The sequence below is a fragment of the Amblyraja radiata genome, chromosome 29 (genome assembly GCF_010909765.2).
Source record: "Amblyraja radiata isolate CabotCenter1 chromosome 29, sAmbRad1.1.pri, whole genome shotgun sequence".
NCBI classification, from domain to species: Eukaryota; Metazoa; Chordata; class Chondrichthyes; order Rajiformes; family Rajidae; genus Amblyraja; species Amblyraja radiata.
In genome coordinates, this window is record NC_045984.1 from 9,384,544 (window position 1) to 9,399,724 (window position 15,181).

Sequence of the window (15,181 nt, forward strand, 5' to 3'; positions counted from 1 at the left end):
CTACGTGAAGATTTTAAAGCTCTGTGATTTCATGCCGTGGAAACGAGTCCATGCATCACGTCTGCCTTGACTGTGGGAGGAATAGTGTTAACATAATTTGGACATGAATTCAACATTGAAATCATAAAATTTATTAACACAAAATTATAATCCTTTTATGGGTTTGAATTAATTTACAGAACTTAAAAAAATTTCTGCAAACGTTCCAGGTTTCATTACTGGTTTATTGTAAAATAATTGGAATGTTCTTTCCCCTGACCATCCTGCTGCTTCGAGGACTTGGTCCATAGGCACATCCAATTGTATTGCTGCCGATGTAGCTGCAGCCCTGGTGGAATGAGATTTTAAAATGTTAGTATCCACCCCAGCCTGTGTAAGCACCTGTTTCAGCCATCTCGAGATGGTCTGGACCGTCACTCTTTTGTGTGGTTGCTTGTGGCTGACCAGAAGTCCCTTCTCATTGCCTCTTAGGATTTTTATTTTCTCTATGTATAATGACAGGTGTCTAACTATACAGAGACGATCATCTGTAGGGTATGACCTAAATTGTATATTGAGGCCTGCTGGTCCCTGTCTGTTCTGCTTTACTAGCTCGTAGATGTGGAACGTAATATTGTCAGGTGAGGAAGTCATGTTGTCCAGTCTAAGTTTATGCAGTGACTGTACCCTCTGTGCCGTGACCAATGCCATTAGCATGACTGTTTTTAAAGTCAGTCTGTGTAGGGACAGAGCTGATGCTGGAAACCAGTTTCTGAGCGTCTTCAGGACAATGCTTACATCCCAAATTTGGGAGTACCTGGTTCTTGGGGGATTAGTATTAAAAATTCCCCTCATGAGCTTAGTTACCAGGGGGTGAGTCCCTACAGAGTAACGCTCTGTCCCTTGCCATAGGTAAGTCGACAGGGCACTTCTGGCGCTGTTGATGGCACTGTAACTGAGCCCCTCATCATAGTGGAGGCCTGCCAGATATTCCAGAACAGACGGGATGTTCGTGTTTCTGTTGGTGATGTTGTTTTATGCAGTACATTTCCCACTTCCTGATATAGACCAGATACTGTTTTTTAGTCGATTGTCTTTGGGCCGCCGAGATCATGTTTGCTGTTCGGTCCGTTAGTCCCAGTTGCAGTAGTGGTGTTTTTAAACTCTACAAATTAATAAGTTCAAATATTTATGGCATGGGTGGCTATCCCCTGTTACGGGATGTAGCAATAAGTCTGGTCTATGTGGGATGGTAATACATGGTTCTAATACCATGTTTTGTACCACTGGAAACCATGGTTGAGTAGGCCAATCGGGTACTACCAAAATACCAGACGCAGAGTCTTGTTGTATTTTCCTGAATACCCGACTGATGAGGCAGAAAGGAGGGAATGCGTACATAAATAATTTCCCCCAATGCAGCGAAAATGCATCTGTCGCTGCTGCCCCAGGGTCTGGTTCCCATGAAACATAGTTTGGTATCTGGTGGTTTAGTCTTGATGCGAATAGATCGATATCTGGTGTTCCATATTTTGCTATAATATCAGCAAATACTTTTTTGTTCAACATCCATTCGGTGTTTTCATTAAATTTGCGTGACCTGGTGTCTGCCACTAAATTTAGTCTTCCTGGTAGGTAAGTGGCTGATATCCAAATATCTCTCTGGATGCACCATTGCCAAATTGAATTAGCCAGATTGTCACATGATATCGATTTGTTTCCACCCATGTGGTTAATATATGCTACCACGGTGGTATTGTCTATTTGTAGTCTAACATGCTGGTGAAATGACCCAGTACAATATGACTTTAGGCCATGGAATGCACCCAACATTTCCAAGTAGTTTATGCCCAATGTGAGTAAGAAAGATGCCTCCTGTGCAGTCCATCTACCTCCACAGCTGGTGATGGTATTGATGGCTCCCCACCCAAGTGCACTGGCATCAGTTTGTAGTGCCATGGAAGGGTTACTGACAATGATTGGGTTGGAACAAAGCCAGATGTTGTCTATCCACTATATTAGTTCCATTTTGGCTTGGATTGGTAGTCTCATAGGTCTGTCAAAGTGACCTGCATTAATTTTGAGCGCTTGTATTTTTGCTCTCTGTAAGTTTTGGTAATGTAGAGGTACAAATTGTGTGGCTGGGAAAGCAGCCACCATTTTACCAATTACTTTTGCTACCAATCTGATGGATGGTTTTCTGATGTCAATGAGGTTATTGCAAGCCTCTATTAAATCTCTAGCCTTTCCCTTAGGTAGTGTCACCGTCATGTGAACTGAGTCAATGGTGAATCCCAAATAGTCCATAGTAGTGGAAGGCGTTAGTTTAGATTTAACTGGATGGATGATAAATCCCAGTTTTTCAAATAACTGTTTTGTGGCTGTTACAGTTTGTATGGCCAATTCCAAAGTTTTGCCCACAATGAGTATGTCATCTAAATATGCCATTGTGGCGGTCCCTGGGGGGTAGGCCACTCCTTGGATCATCCCCCTCGCCGATTGAGGGACAGGGGCGTTGGTCTGCCACGGGGTTTCCTGACGACTCCCTAGGGGTAGAGATAAGGGTGTCGTGGTGTGTACTCGGACTGCTGGAATTAAAAAGCTTCTTTTGAATCCGCCGGGTGTCCGGTCTTTTCCTGACCTTGACCAGGCCACTACACTGGTGACCCCAACATGATTCACGCATCGTGATGGATAATAACGCCGTTGCGTTGAAGCAGGCCACTACACCATAATCATGTGTTTATGTTTCCGTAGAAATGCTAGGGCTGGTTTTAAATTTTTGTGAACAGCCTGGGGGCTGATGATAGCCCATTTGGCAGTGCTTTATACTGCCAGGGTTGTCCCATCCAGTTGAATTTTAAATAACATCTGTGGTCACCTCGTATAGGCACTGTATAGTAAGCATCTTTTAAATCGATGCTGGCCATGAAGTAACCTTTGGAAATTAATTGTTTAGCAGTAACAAAGGTTTCCATTTTAAAGTGAATATATTGTACAAATGTACTCAATTTTGTCAGATCGATGATGATGCGACAATCACCATCTTTTTTGATTTTGGTAAATATATTGGACACGAATTCTAATGGTTCGTGTTGAGTTTTTTCAATTACACCTTTTATGTAAAGCCGCTCCAGTTCAGCTTGTGCCTCTGATTTTTCTTTATCAGTGAGCACGAACACTCGGTTTGGTATATGTTGAACTGGAGGGCTGTACTTTTGTATAAACTCTATTGTATATCCCTGGATACTGCTTAAGATGTAAGTATCGGTTGTTAACATGCTCCATGCATTCAAAAACCAGTGTAGTCTCCCCCCAACCTCCATGCTCTCCATATTTTTTAGGGAACCAGATCCACCTACCTCCATTGTTACCAGTGGCAGGTTTACTTCTTTTTGTAGTTTTTCTGCTGTTGTTGTTGCGCTGGTGTCTGGATTTTCGGTTTGGCTGGCGTTGGAGGTCCCCGCATCTTCCAAGAAGGCCGGCCTGGGCCATGGCCTAAAAAAGACTCATGTTTGAAATACCGTGCCTTCGAGCTTTCACCAGTTCTGCTGGTGGGTGCGTAGGGGTGCTGTCTTTGGCTGTAGTGGGTTTTTGTTGGTGTTCCTTTTATTAATCCCAAGGTTTTGGCTTCCTCATCGAGCTCTTTTACCTGCTTCAATAGGTTGCCTCCGAACAAGAGTATGGGTGGTTCCGTGGTCCCAGGTTTGCACAGTCCCGCGAATTTTGGGTTCAGTGTGGGTTGAATGGCACTTTTCCTGATGTTATTTATTTCATGCTGGGTATTGCAGAATAGTGCCAGTGCATCTTGTTGGTCCTGGGACATGTCCCTGTCGTCCACTGTAGGGGCAAATGCTGTTATCCCTGCGGTCAGTAATTTCAGTACTTTTTGCAATTTTACATCCATACTCCTGACTCCTGTTCCAATGTGTTTCCATATACAGTTGTTAACTATTAGATCGTTCAGAGATATGCAATTGCCCGGTGCCAGGTGTCTTCCTGTGGTGTCCAGTACAGCCTGCTCTTGTAACTGGTTTAGAGACATGTAGTCTATACTGGCAGCAAGCTTTGGCTCCAGATTTTGTCCAGTTTGGTCCGGCTGTATAAAATTGGCCACCATGTCCAGTAGGTTCTCTTTTTCCCGCACCCCATGCACACTTGTCTTTTCTTCTGCGGACCCCTCTTCCAGGTCAGCCCAGAACTGACCCGCAGTGCTCCCCTCCGATGAGGTAGAAGCACTGTGCAGCCCTTGAAAAGGTACTGCTGTGGGTTCATCATAGGGCCCACAGTGACCCGACTCCATCTCCCGGAGTCTGTCACGTTGGAGCAAATGCTCCATACACCGCTCCATTCGGCTCCAGCGCTCTAGGTTGCTGGCCGCCCGCGGTGGCTCAAAGTCGGACTCCGCTGAGTCCACGACCTTGTTTGTTTTGTGTCTAGCCTTGCCGCCCGGCCGCGTGGATTTGGCCGGTGCGGAGGCGACATTGGGTACAGCTGATCCCACTACGGGTGATCCAAGTGCCATCGGCTGCTGTTGCTGGCTGCCCGCTGCTCCGCGGTCCTCCCTCCCCAGCTTAGTCGCAGCCCTTGTCTTCTTTGTTTTATCCATGTTCCTACCTGTAGTTGGAAATGGAAACAAAAAAGACCGCAGAGTAAACGCTTACCTGCAATTAGCGGCTTTTAAACTGCCGCCGCGGGGGAACGTCTTTCCACCGCGTATGACGTTTTGCAATGCGTGTAGCGATATGACACGCATGCGTCCTGGCGGGGTTCTTCACGTAGTCCCTCACGTGACTCCGAAGTAAAATCAGAAATGGTTATCTTCAACTTCTCTATCTGTAAGTTTGATTTAATACAATGACCCAGAAATTACTATCATGGAAAACATTTACGGTTATATCTGGGTCAGTGACTAAAACCATAACTGTGCAGATTCCGCTGGATTCCAATCACACCTCCGATATTTTCTCGATGCTGGTTGATGGTTTGCACGTTCACATGAAACTTGCGGGACTTTTATTTCCTATCCAGAAAGGGAACTAAAGAGTTTGGGCGGATGTCTAATGAATCTCTTAAAAAATATTGAAGTGGAACTAAATGATTTAAAGAAATGTTCCTTATAAAAATAAAACAAGAAATTAAGTAAAATGCATAAAAAAGACATAAAAATCATGAAAAATGTTAAGAACTAAACTAAAGTATTTTTTCCACCCAGAAGTTTAGATATCCTAATATACAGACCTACATCCTGATTGATATTGTGGACATCTTCAGTTGTGTGTTATTCTGGTGCAGAATCTGAATTGGGTTTCCCCAGTGTTATGCCATAAAGAGTGGGGTCCACTTTGGGATATCATTGGCAGTGCAGATACGTGGCATAATAAGATATCCAGCATTATCTGTCACTCAGTAAAACATAGTCTTTTGCATGTGCCCTCATTTATAAGAAAGATAAGCAGACTTGGACAAAACAGCCCCTTACACCTGATTCTACAGCATCATGGTTGATCTATTACCTCAATATCACTTTCCTAACTAACAACATAATTCTTTAACACGATTTATAGATTCATTGGCCTCTGTAAGAATCTATTAGTCTCTATCTTCAATATGCTGAGTGACGGAGCCTCCACTAGATTCACGCCCCACAGGGTGAAGACCTTTCTACACATTACAGTTTATCATTGCCTCTTATTTTGTGATTGTGACCCTGAGTTCCAGACACCCCAGCTAAGGGAAATATCATCACTGCATTTAACTTATCAAATAAGAATTTAGATATTTCTTGGCTTTACAGTGCATCGGCCTAGTCTACTACAGTATTCTTGATCGGACAATCCTCCCATCCCACAGATCAATCTGGTTAGCCTTTCTGACACAAGGATGCTGGAATCTCAAGCAAAGCACAAAGTGCTGGAGTAACTCAGCAGGTCAGGCTGCATCTATGGAGGGAATGGATAGGCAGCATTTCGGGTTGGGACTCTTCTTCAAACTAAAGAAGGGTCCCGACCCTAAACGACCCTAAACCGTTGCTGCCTGACCCACTGAGTTACTCCAACATTTTCTTTTAACCATTTTGACACCTCTTTTCTCACAATCTGGTCAACCTTCATTATATTTGCAAGCATATCCTTCCATACTATGGAGAACAGACCTTAATACCATATTCTGGCAGATCTGGGCAGGCACAGCATCAAGCAGGATTTGGTGGTAGGCATGTTGGAATATAGCTTGGAACTATGAGTTCTTGAAACTATCACCATGCCCCTAACTAATTCCAGTACCCTTTGCATTCAAATCCTCTTACAACAAAGTCCATACCAACATGCCTTCCTGATTATTTGCCACACCCACATATTAACTTTCTGTGATTTGTGCAAAAAGTTGTCCAGATCCCTCTGAATACCAACCCTTTCTGATCCCTCACCAATAATATATATTGTTTTTATGGGGGGGGGGGGGGGTTGCCAGAGTCATTGACTTCATATTTTCCAAGCTATATTCCATCGATCATGTCCTCAAACATTCATATAAACTGTCAACATCCTCTGACACCTCCCGACCTACTTCTCCCAACTCTCTTTGTCTCTTCATCAAACTTGAATGTAGTCGATCCTTCCATCCAAATAATTGACAGGGATTTTGAACAGTTGTCCTACAACTCTCAGCACCCTATTAGCCGTGACCTTATATCCTCAACATCACAAACTTATTGCTATTTTTAAGTTCATTATTGTTTCATGTACGAAGACACGGTGAAAGGCTTAGACTTTAGAGTTACAGCATGGAAACATCATCTATCCCTTCCCTCCACAGATGCTGCCTGACCCACCAAGTTCCACGGGCACTTTGTGTTTTTCTCAAGATTCCAGCATCTGCCATTTGCGTGTCTCCTGATTACCAACTTTGCTGGAAAATCAAGAAGTGAGAGTTAGTTTAGTTTAGTTTATTGTCACGTGTACCGAGGTAGAGTGAAAAGGGTTTGTTGCGTGCTAACCAGTCAGTGGAAAGACAATACATGACCACAATCAAGCCATCCACAGTACACAGATACATGATGAAGGGAATAACGTGATCCTGAAATAGGGGCCTCAAGAGGGAGCTTGGAAAATTATATTTGTAGCAATGAGGAGTGGTCAGTGCTATATTGGACTTCCTTCCCATTTTTTCACCCCTATTCAAACATTCCAGCTATCTTCCTACCACCAAATCATCCTGCAGCCTGCTTGATGCTGTGCCTGCCCAGATCTGCCAGTTTTCAATAAGGTCTTGATGTCCACTGGTGGCTTGTGTTGAGCTGAGATCACGTTGGTTACAATGGGAAATGGCATATCTATTAATAATTAAAATTTGTGAAAGGGTCACTGAATTGGATCCAGTGTCAGGGAAGAAATTCTTTTGTAATTTAGGAACCAAAAAATCTACTTCCTCTTAATTTAATTCCTGGACTAGTTGTTCTTCCTCAAAGAACACGGAACAGAATAGCACTGGAATGGGGTCTTAGGCCCATAATATCTGTGCCGAACATGATGCCAAGTTCAACTGATTGTCATCTGCTTGTACATGATCCATACCCTTCTCTTCCCTGAACTTGCATGTGCCTATCTAAGCTCATAAGGTCATAAGGAATAGGAGTAGAATTAGGACATTCGGCCCATCAAGTCTACTCCGCCACTCAATCATGGCTGATCTATCTCTCTCTCCTAACCCCATTCTCCTACCATCTCCCCATAGCCTCTGACACCTGTACTAATCACGAATCCATCTATCTCTGCCTTAAAAATATCCTCTGACTTGGCCTCCATAGCCTTCTGTGGCAAAGAATTCTACAGATTCACCACCCTCTGACTCTAGAAATTTCACCTCATCTCCTTCCTAAAAGAACGTCCTTTAATTCTGAGGATATGATCTCTAGTCCTGAACTCTCCCACTAGTGCAAACATCCTCTCCACATCTACTCTATCCAAGCCTTCCACTATTCTGTACGTTTCAATCAGGTCCTCCCTCATTCTTCTAAACTCCAGTGAGTGCAGGCCCAGTGCCGACAAACGCTTAACCTACTAATTCCTGGGATCTTTCTTGTAAACCTCCTCTGGACCCTCTCCAGAGCCAGCACATCCTTCCTCTAAAAGCTTCTTAAACACCACTATCATATTTGTTTCCACCACCACCCCTGGCAGTGCGTTCCAGGCATTCACCACTCTCTGTGTAAAAAAAACTTGCCCGCACATCTCCAATAAACATTCCCCCTCTCACCTTATGCCCTCTAGTGTTGGACATTTTCCCCCTGGGAGAAAGGTTCTGACTGTCTACCATGTCCATGCCTCTCATAATTTTATATACTTCTATCAAGTTTTTTCTCATCCTCCGACGCTCCAGAGAAAACAATCCAAGTTTATTCAACCTCTCCCTGTAGCTGAAGTCCTCTAATTCAGGCAGCATTCCGCTAAACCTCCTCTGCACCATCTCCAAAGCCTCCCATCTCTTCTGTAATGGGGCAACCAGAACCGCACATAATACTCCACATGTAGCCGACCCAAAGTCCTATATAGCTGCGTCATGAATGTTTGAACTTCATATTAATGTTTTCACGCTGAATTAAATCTGCCTCCTACGTGGTACTGTCTGTTCCAATTTCTGAAATTACAGCAGAACATAATCCCATTGTGTAAATTTTCATTCATTTTCTTTACTATCTGATATATAACTGTGTCTTCTAAACATTGAAGCAGTTATTTGAATGGCATTTTATTTTAAACTATATTCACGTCAAAAATATTTATTGTGAAAGATTTGGTGGGAATTATTAGAGGCAAAAATGGATAATAATTAAACTGCAGAGCAAACTGAAGCAAGTCAGTACATGGATAGCTATATTTAATTCAATTTCAGATTATGCAAATAATAACCAGGGACAAGGCAATATATAAGAGTTTACTAGTTTACTTAAGTTATACAAAATGTCTTTATGCTTCTTAAATGTTCTAACTATCTGTCTGTCTGTCTGTCTGTCTGTCTGTCTGATTTATTTAAATATGAATTAAGAAGGAATTTCTAATTATTTTCTTAGGCAGGCTTAAGATATTTAGAAACAATATAAAAGTTGCAATAAATATATTATTCATATTTTGGATTAATAAATCAGTGCTCTAAGATTACAAGACTTTCTTAAGTTGCAATTAGAAACATGTTATATATGTAATGAATATTATTACTTCGCTCGCCATGTAATATTGATTTGATTTTTATTGTAATATTAATATTGTAATATTAATAATATGATAATTTGTATTCTTTATTTCGAAATAATTGTGCACAGCATCTGCAGAGATTGTTATTTTGTGTAATGTTAGTGTATCTGAATTTGTTGAAATTAATCAATGCTTATGGCTATCTTTGTGAATGAAACACCCATTAATTTAAGCTGATAAACAATTGAAGGCTCCGGTGTTAATTGCCAGATTTTAATTTTAGTTGCTTTATGGATGGCACTTGTGCAAATTTTCACATTTGCATTTTACTTTCCAATTATCTCTTGCGTCGCAATGTTTTGGAACATGAAAGCAAAGACTGTAATTACATCTACACTTCTTTCTCTTGCCAAAAGATATTCCACATGACTTATGACCTTGCCAGTGCGGTGATGAGAATATTTAATCTAATTGGAATGATGCTTCTTCTGTGCCACTGGGATGGATGTCTGCAGTTTCTGGTGCCCTTGCTACAAGACTTTCCAAATGATTGTTGGGTGTCTTTAAATAAAATGGTGGTAAGTAGAAATTTAGCTTTAATATGAACCATTATTTTGTAATCTTGGCTGGACCTTCTGTCCTCGGCCTCCTCCATTGCCAGTTTGAGGCCACAAGCAAACTGGAGGAGCAGCACCTCATATTCCACTTGGGTAGTTTACAACTCAACTGCATGAACATTGAATTTCCAATTTCTATTTTTTTAAAATAGGAATATTTTTCCTATGTCTCCCTCCCCAAATCCAGATTAGAGTTTAGAGATACAGCGCAGAAACAGGCCCTTCAGCCCGCCGAGTCTGCACCGACCAACGATCCTCGCACATTAACACTATCCTATTAACACCATATTATTTAATTGCACTGGGAACAATTTACAATTTTACTGAAGCCAATTAACCTACAAACCTGTATGTCTTTAGAGTGTGGGAGGAACCCAGAACACCCGGAGAAAACCCACGCAGGTCATGGGGAGAACGTACAAACTCCGCACAGACAGCACCCGTTTTCAGAATCGAACCCGGGTCTCTGGCACTGTAATGCCCCTGTCCCACTTAGGAAACCTGAACGGAAACCTCTGGAGACTTTGCGCCCCACCCAAGGTTTCCGTGCGGTTCCCAGAGGTTTTTGTCAGTCTCCCTAATGGTCGAAAGTGGTTTCTGCTTCTTCTATGTTCCGGCGATTATTTAAAAAAATTCAAAACCGGCCGCGACCTAAAATAGGTTGCCGTTTTAAAAATCAGTAATTTTTTAGTCGAAGCCGGTTGCGATGCTAGTTGAAGGTAAGACCTTCCACTACCTGCAACCTCCGGCAACCACCTTCAACTAGCATCGCAACCGGCTTCGACTAAAAAATTACCGATTTTTAAAACGGCAACCTATTTTTAGTCGTGGCCGGTTTTGAATTTTTTGAAATAATCGCCGGAACATAGAAGAAGCGGAAACGACCTTCGACCATTAGGGAGACTGACAAAAACCTCCGGGAACCTCCGGGAACCGCACGGAAACATTGGCTGGGGCACAAAGTCTCCAGAGGTTTCCGTTCAGGTTTCCTAAGTGGGACAGGGGCATATGGCAGCAACTATACTGCTGCACCACTGTGCTGCCCCATGATAGGAGGGATGTGTGAAGATTTGAGAAATCAATAACTTCATGCACCAAAACTGAATGCTAAAAAGCTACCTGATACCAATCTTCAGGTCTGTAACAGGTCATGGTTAATTCAATGTGATGGACTAGTCCCTGTCCAACAAATATGGTGATGGGTGGGGAATTGATAAGGAGGTTGTCCTGAACACAAATTGATGATAATCTCTGTAGCTGGACCAATACAATGCTGTAACACTATTGTCTACACTCTGGTATTTTTCTCTTTGCACGACCTGTTATACTTGGGTGCGGCATGATCGTGCTCATGCATAGTATGATCTGATTTAATTGCATCAATAGACCAATGCCAATAGCAATAAAATGTCATCTTAACAAGCAAATTATTTTACCTCTACAATGTGACTTAGGATAGACTGCAATTATGCAATATTTTCTTCAGAGCATGCTTTATAATATTAAATAAGAAAACAACTTTTCTTTGCCCATGCTGTGAAGATGAGACTTCATCATAATTAAAGTAAGTGAATCCGATCGCATTGCCCTACCAGCAGCTCAGACTTCATGTTACATTGCATTAAAACTAAAATAGTCCCTCCTGGGTTGGGCTCAGTGGTAGGAGAGAACTCCTTCTGAGTACTATTTACCAGGATTTCTAACATCACTAATTCTCTTTGCCCTCTTTTGCTTTCACTGAAGATTTCTATTATTTGCCTTCATCAAGATGTTCTCATGGTGATAATTGAAAATGGCAGATAACTGGTAATTTAGACTTTACAGTTTAGAGATGCAGCTTAAACAGGCCCGACCAGCAATCACCCAGTACACTAACCCAGTACACTAACCCAGTACACTAACCCAGTACACTAACCCAGTACACTAACCCAGTACACTAACCCAGTACACTAACCCAGTACACTAACCTACACACACTAGGGGCAATTATTTTCAACTTACCAAATCCAATTAAACCTGTATGACTTTGGACTGTGGGAGGAAACCGGAGCACCCAGAGAAAACCCACGTGGTCACAGGGAGAAGGTACAAACTCCGTATAGACAGCACCTGTAGTCAGTATCGAGCCCGGGTCTCTGGCGCTGTAAGGCAGCAACTCCAATGTTGCGCCACTGTGACGCCCTCCAAACTCTCTAAATGAATTTTGAAATTAAAAACACAAAGTTTAGTTTAGTTTAGAGATACAGTGCAGAAACGGGCCCTTCGACCCACCGAGTCCACACCAACCAGCGATCCCCACACATTAACACAATCCTACATCCACTAGGGGCAATTCAAACTTATACCAAGTAAACAAACCCAAGCAAATTAAGGTAAGGAGGAACTGATAAGGGGTCATCAACTTGAAATTGATTGAACGACACAGCATGGAAACAGACCCTTTGGCCCACCAAAGCCATACTGACCGTCGATCACCTGTTCGCGCTAGTTCTATGTTATCCCATTATCACAATGACTCCCTATACATTAAGAGGCAATTTACAGAGGCAAATTAACGTACAAATCCACACGTCTTTGGGAAGTGTGAGGTAACCAGAGTGCCCGAAGGAAACTCACGTGGTCTCAGGGGAACATGCAAATTCCATACAGACAGCACCCAAAGTCAGGATTGAACCCATGTCTTTGGCACTGTGAGGGAGCTGCTCCACCAGCTATGCCACTGTGCAAATAAAATGTTAAGTTGTTCTTTCCACAGATGCTGCCTGACCTGCTATTTAATAATGTAATGCTTTTTATTTCAGGTTTCTAGCATCTGCAGTTTTTTTCTAAATTTCATTATTTAGACTGATAGCACTTGCATTATTATGAAAATAATCCCTACCTATTAGCATGAATGTTAAAGTTGTACCATAAGGATACAAGAACCAGAGTGATTAAAAAAAAAATTATATCTCCATTTACAAATGTCCATACCTTCTATCCCATTTGACTGAGAGATTGGACATATATATTGTAGGTAGTAGATTCAATGACATTTAATACTTTTGTCCTTAGTGTCCTATCAACTTTAATACTTCCAAGTAGATGAAGGCTTGGTATCTAAAAATAATAAAATGGACATTATTCACTCCATATAAATATTGTCGTTAAATATAAGGCATGAATTAAATGTGGTGCAAAGATGTTTATTGCATGTATCAGTAACCCTCCTAAAGTGCTATCAAAATGCTGTTCAAGCTCGTTTCCTGATAGTCAATTTTTAATAATTTTTTTTTAAAGATTGCAACTTAAATTATTCTATCAATGAAATTAACATGGTCCATTCTAGCTCAAGTCAAAGGGGAGAGAATGTAGCTCAGCATAAGATAATTGGAAAGGGCACAAAGTGCTGGAGTAGCTCAGCGGGTCAGGCAGCATCTCTGGAGAACATCGATAGATGACGTTTTGGGTCGGGGACACTTTAGAAGGACTGCAGCAGTTCAAGAAGGCATCTCATCATTACCGTATCAAGGACAGTAATAGAAGTGCAGTAAATGCTGACCTTTCCCTGATGCTCAAATCCCGAAAAATAAATAAATGGAAAAATAGAAATAGAAAAATAAATGAAAAATCAATCAGCCCTTCAGGGGAACTGATCAGGTTATATATCAGGTTGAATCAGACCTCAGCTCATCTGTTGCCAGCATCTGCAGTTCCTTGTTTCGATAAGATAATTGGAATTGGCCAATCCCCACTTTGTAATTGATTCAACTGAAGTTAACCCTTTGGAAAAAAACTGTGTAGTTCAGACTTCGACATTTTCAAGTTGAAATCAACGCTGCTTTAAAAACAAAGTTCACAGAACGTTAAATATGAAGACATCTAAAATTCTTTATCGTTTACTTCTTTCTCTCTGAGCACGTCTTACAAAGAGCTCGCCTGATACATTGACACCATTGGCATCTGGTTCAGTTAAACCATTGAGCTGTTTGCATCAAGCAGGATTTTTAAAGATATTTTAAACTTGGATCAATAATTAAGTAGGCGCCGGTAGAATATAAAACGGTACAGCACAAGGACAGGCCCTTCGGCCCATAATGTCTGCGCCGAACATGAAGGATGGCCATCTCTTATCGACATGCCCATAATCCATATCCCTCCATTCCTTGCATATACATATGCCTACCCAAAAGTCTCTTAAAAAACATTATTTTATCTGCCGCAACCACCAACTCCAGCAGTACGTTCCAGGCACTCATCTTCTTTCCCTTTAAAGACAATAGTGTTTAAGATTCATCAATCTCTGTGTAGTGATTTATCCTTTTCCATTGCCCAAGGGAACATTGTCCACTGGCTCAAGGGTTTCTCTCATCCAGAATCAGTAACCCCATCGGGAAGATGATATATGATACTTTCAAATGCTCTTAACCCTTTCTTGGCTGCCTTTTGCTTTGACCATAATCTCCTGTTAACTGTAATCTTCTTTTTCATACCTTTTCATATCTTAATATATCAGGTTAACTAGCAATGGCCTTTTTATAATTGGCTGGCTTCTGACTTTCAAATGTCAAAAGTGCAAACAGAGGCAGAGACGACTATAGGGCGGCACGGTGGCGCAGCGATAGAGTTGCTGCCTTACAGCTTCAGAGTCGTGGGTTCGATCCTGACTACGGGTGCTGTCTGTAGGGAATTTGCACAGGGTGCTCCGGTTTCCACCCATGTCCCAAACACGTACAGATTTGGAGGTTAATTGGCTTCTGCAAATTGTCCCGAGTGTGCAGGATGGAACTAGTGTACGGGGTGATTGTTTTGGTGCGGACTAGGTGGGCCGAAGGGTCTGTTTCCACGCTGTAACTAAACTAAACTAAACTAAACTACAGAAAAGAAAGGCCTCAACCCGAAACGTCACCCATTCCTTCTCTCCATAGATGCTGCCTGTCCTGTTGAGTTACTCCAGCATTTTGTGTCTACCTTTAGTTTAAACTAGCATCTGCAGTTCCTTCCTACAACAAATGTAATTAATGTGTATTTTCACATTTTTGGGATTTACTGTTTTCAATCTTCTTTCCTGCACAGAATGATTCTTGGAGTGAGCTCTACTCCTATGCGCTGTTTAAAGCCATGAGCCACATGCTGTGCATAGGGTATGGACGGCAGGCTCCACAGAGCATGTCCGACATCTGGCTGACAATGCTCAGCATGATAGTGGGTGCCACCTGCTACGCCATGTTCATTGGTCATGCAACTGCTCTCATCCAGTCCTTGGATTCCTCCCGCCGTCAATACCAAGAAAAGGTAGGACGATGATAGATGTGTGTTGGGCCGGTGGTAATGTCTGCTTAATATTGTACATAGGTGGCACACTGGTGCAGTGGTAGTGTTGCTCCCTTACAGCGTCAGAGACCCAGGATCGAT

General features: G+C 42.1%; 1 protein-coding gene across 1 annotated transcript in view; it reads left to right on the forward strand.

Moving 5' to 3' along the window:
* Positions 1-15,181, forward strand: part of LOC116989292 (potassium/sodium hyperpolarization-activated cyclic nucleotide-gated channel 1-like) — a 117,078-nt gene that overhangs the window by 49,630 nt on the left and 52,267 nt on the right. The window contains exons 3-4 of the mRNA XM_033046518.1: positions 9,587-9,748; positions 14,843-15,061. Coding sequence (XP_032902409.1) covers positions 9,587-9,748; positions 14,843-15,061 — 381 coding nt within the window. The remainder of the gene's footprint in view (positions 1-9,586; positions 9,749-14,842; positions 15,062-15,181) is intronic.